Genomic DNA, 2,538 nt, shown 5'->3' with positions numbered 1-2,538 from the left:
TGCGTCTGGGTCTGCTGAGCGTCGTGGACCGGCGGCCCATCACCAACCGCAGCGTTCAGGTCAAGAAGAGCATCTGCGTTCTCTCACACTGGCCCTTCTTCAGCGTCTTCCAGAAGTTCCTCACCTTCATCTACAGATACTCCATCTCTGGACCGCATGTGCTGCCGCTGGAGAAGTGAGTGATGCTCACACCTGAACACACCACTGATCACGACACTCAGACCTGTGTGACGGCTTTTTTTATTTGCTGAGACTTGTTCATTTATTGGGATAACTTCATGAACTAGATTTTTACTGCATTTAACTTCTAACAATGTACGTGACATCAGTGATGAAATGATGCTTTTTCTAATTCATCTTTTTGACCATCTATGCATCTCTGTATAGAAGTGTTTTTTATTTACTAAAACTTGAACTGTCTGTAGGTTAAAATAATAAAAAAATGAATTTTGTGATTCTAGAGCCGAACGTTCTTCAGGGTTCTTGATCTTCTTGACTAAGTTGATCATCCAGTTGATGGATGTTGAAAATATTTTTTTAAAATATTTTTTTACGTACTGTAAGCAAATTAATAATAGTAATAAAAAAAAAAACTTCTATGACTTTTTGAGATTTTATTTGTTGTAGTATTTACTCTTTTGAGTTCAGAAACAATTTTTTTTTAAATGTCAAACAATGAACACTGGTACACAAAAGAAGATATTTTCAGAAATGGAATTAAAAAAAAATGTGATTGCAACTTTTTTTTTTTAATCGTGGCTTTGTTTTTCACAGTTCTGAGAAAAAGTCAGAAATGTGAGATATCAACACAGAATTGAAAGACATAAACCCTCTGAATTCTGCGTCTCACAGTTGTTTTTATTTGTTTCTACCACAGAATAAAAAATTAAAAAGTTAATTTCTACTTATTATCTTCCAAGTTTTACATTTTTACTCACAGTTCTGAGTTTATATCCAGCAGTTCTGAATTTTTTCTCATAATTGCAGGAATAAAGTCAGAATTATGAGATACAGTCACAATTACTTTTTTTATTTTTTTATTCTGTGGCTGAAACAACACTTCCATTATTTTGTCAGTGATCTGTAAAATATCTTCTTTAGTGTTTCACTGATGAAATAAAGTCATACCGGTTTGGAATGAGTGAATGAGGACAGAATTCTTGGCAGTTTTTGGCTGAACTGTATTTTAAAGGATATATTTTCTTGATTTAGAGTCAGTGTGAAACCCGCATTACATTTCTGTAATGTGACATTTGCAAGAATATTGAATGAAAAAAGGCAAGACTTGTTTACCTGTTGTTGAATTCATTATATTGTATTGAAATATTTTTTTCTTTAAAATAACAATTATTATAACCATAATTATAAGAGACCCTGGAGCACAAAACCAGTCATAAGGGTCAATTTTTTTAAATTGAGATTTATGCATCATCTGAAAGCTGAATAAATAAGCTTAACATTGATGTATGGTTTGTTAGGATAGGACAATATTTGAAAATCTGGAATCTGAGGGTGCAAAAAAATCTAAATATTGAGAAAATCATCTTTAAAGTTGTCCAAATGAAGTTTTTAGCAATGCATATTACTAATCAAAAATTAAGTTTTGATATATTTACGGTAGGAAACGTACAAAATATCTTCATGGAACATGATCTTTACTTAATATCCTAATGATTTTTGGCATAAAAGAGACATGTATAATTTTGACCCATACAATGTATTGTTGGCTATTGCTACAAATATACCCCAGCGACTTAACACTGCTTTTGTGCTCCAGGGTCACGTATAATTAAAAAGTTATTCACATTTTTTAATGTAAAAACTGCCTTAGTTGCAATTCAAATTTTTGATTACGTCACTATAATAATGTACGGACTGCAATTTAGAGCATTATTTGAGAGAAATTCCTTGGAAAAAAATGACATGTACTGTACAAATCGAGATGAACTGAATCAAGATCTAAATGAAATCGAATGGAATCATGACATTTGTCTCTGCACAAGCCCAGGAATGAATTGAAGTCATGATGTTGTGTGCAGTGAATACTCATGTTGAGGAGGTTTAGAGAGACTCGTGTTAACTGTGATCTTGTGATCTGTCTGCAGGCACATCTTGAGCTTCATGCACAACGTCCCGTTCCCGTCCGCTCAGCGTCCTCGGATCCTGGTGCAGGTGATTGATCTCAGATGAGTCTCAGAGTGTCTCCGCATGAGCTCGAGCCGCAGGCGCACTAGAGACACGTGGGTAACAGGGGGGTGATGAAGCTCGATCATCCTCCTCCTCTGACCGTACCGTAGAGATCCAGAGCAAATCAGCTCAATCAGTAGTCCAGCGCTTGATATCAAACTGATCGAGGGCTTGATTGATTACGGTTAATCTGGTGCTGAGCGGGAAATCAAAGCATGAGCTGGAAGCAGAAATCAGTGTGAAATGAACTCAAAACAGTGTGTGTGAGAGTGAGTGTGTCTCTGTGTGTGAGTGTGTCTCTGTGTGTGTGTGTGTGTGTGTGTGTGTGTGTGTGTGTGAGAGAGAGAGAGA

At 35.9% G+C, this 2,538-nt stretch overlaps 1 protein-coding gene across 1 annotated transcript in view; it reads left to right on the top strand.

Moving 5' to 3' along the window:
* The window catches only part of LOC107698208 (DENN domain-containing protein 4B-like), a 30,441-nt gene that overhangs the window by 2,971 nt on the left and 24,932 nt on the right, over positions 1-2,538 (top strand). Inside the window, 2 exon segments of the mRNA XM_016499167.1 lie at positions 1-175; positions 2,106-2,172. Coding sequence (XP_016354653.1) covers positions 1-175; positions 2,106-2,172 — 242 coding nt within the window.

The sequence above is a fragment of the Sinocyclocheilus anshuiensis genome, unplaced genomic scaffold, assembly GCF_001515605.1.
Source record: "Sinocyclocheilus anshuiensis isolate Anshui unplaced genomic scaffold, SAMN03320099.WGS_v1.1 scaffold4428, whole genome shotgun sequence".
Classification (NCBI taxonomy): Eukaryota; Metazoa; Chordata; class Actinopteri; order Cypriniformes; family Cyprinidae; genus Sinocyclocheilus; species Sinocyclocheilus anshuiensis.
Note: the sequence above shows the minus strand (reverse complement) of the source record. Positions and strands in the feature narration are given on the sequence as shown.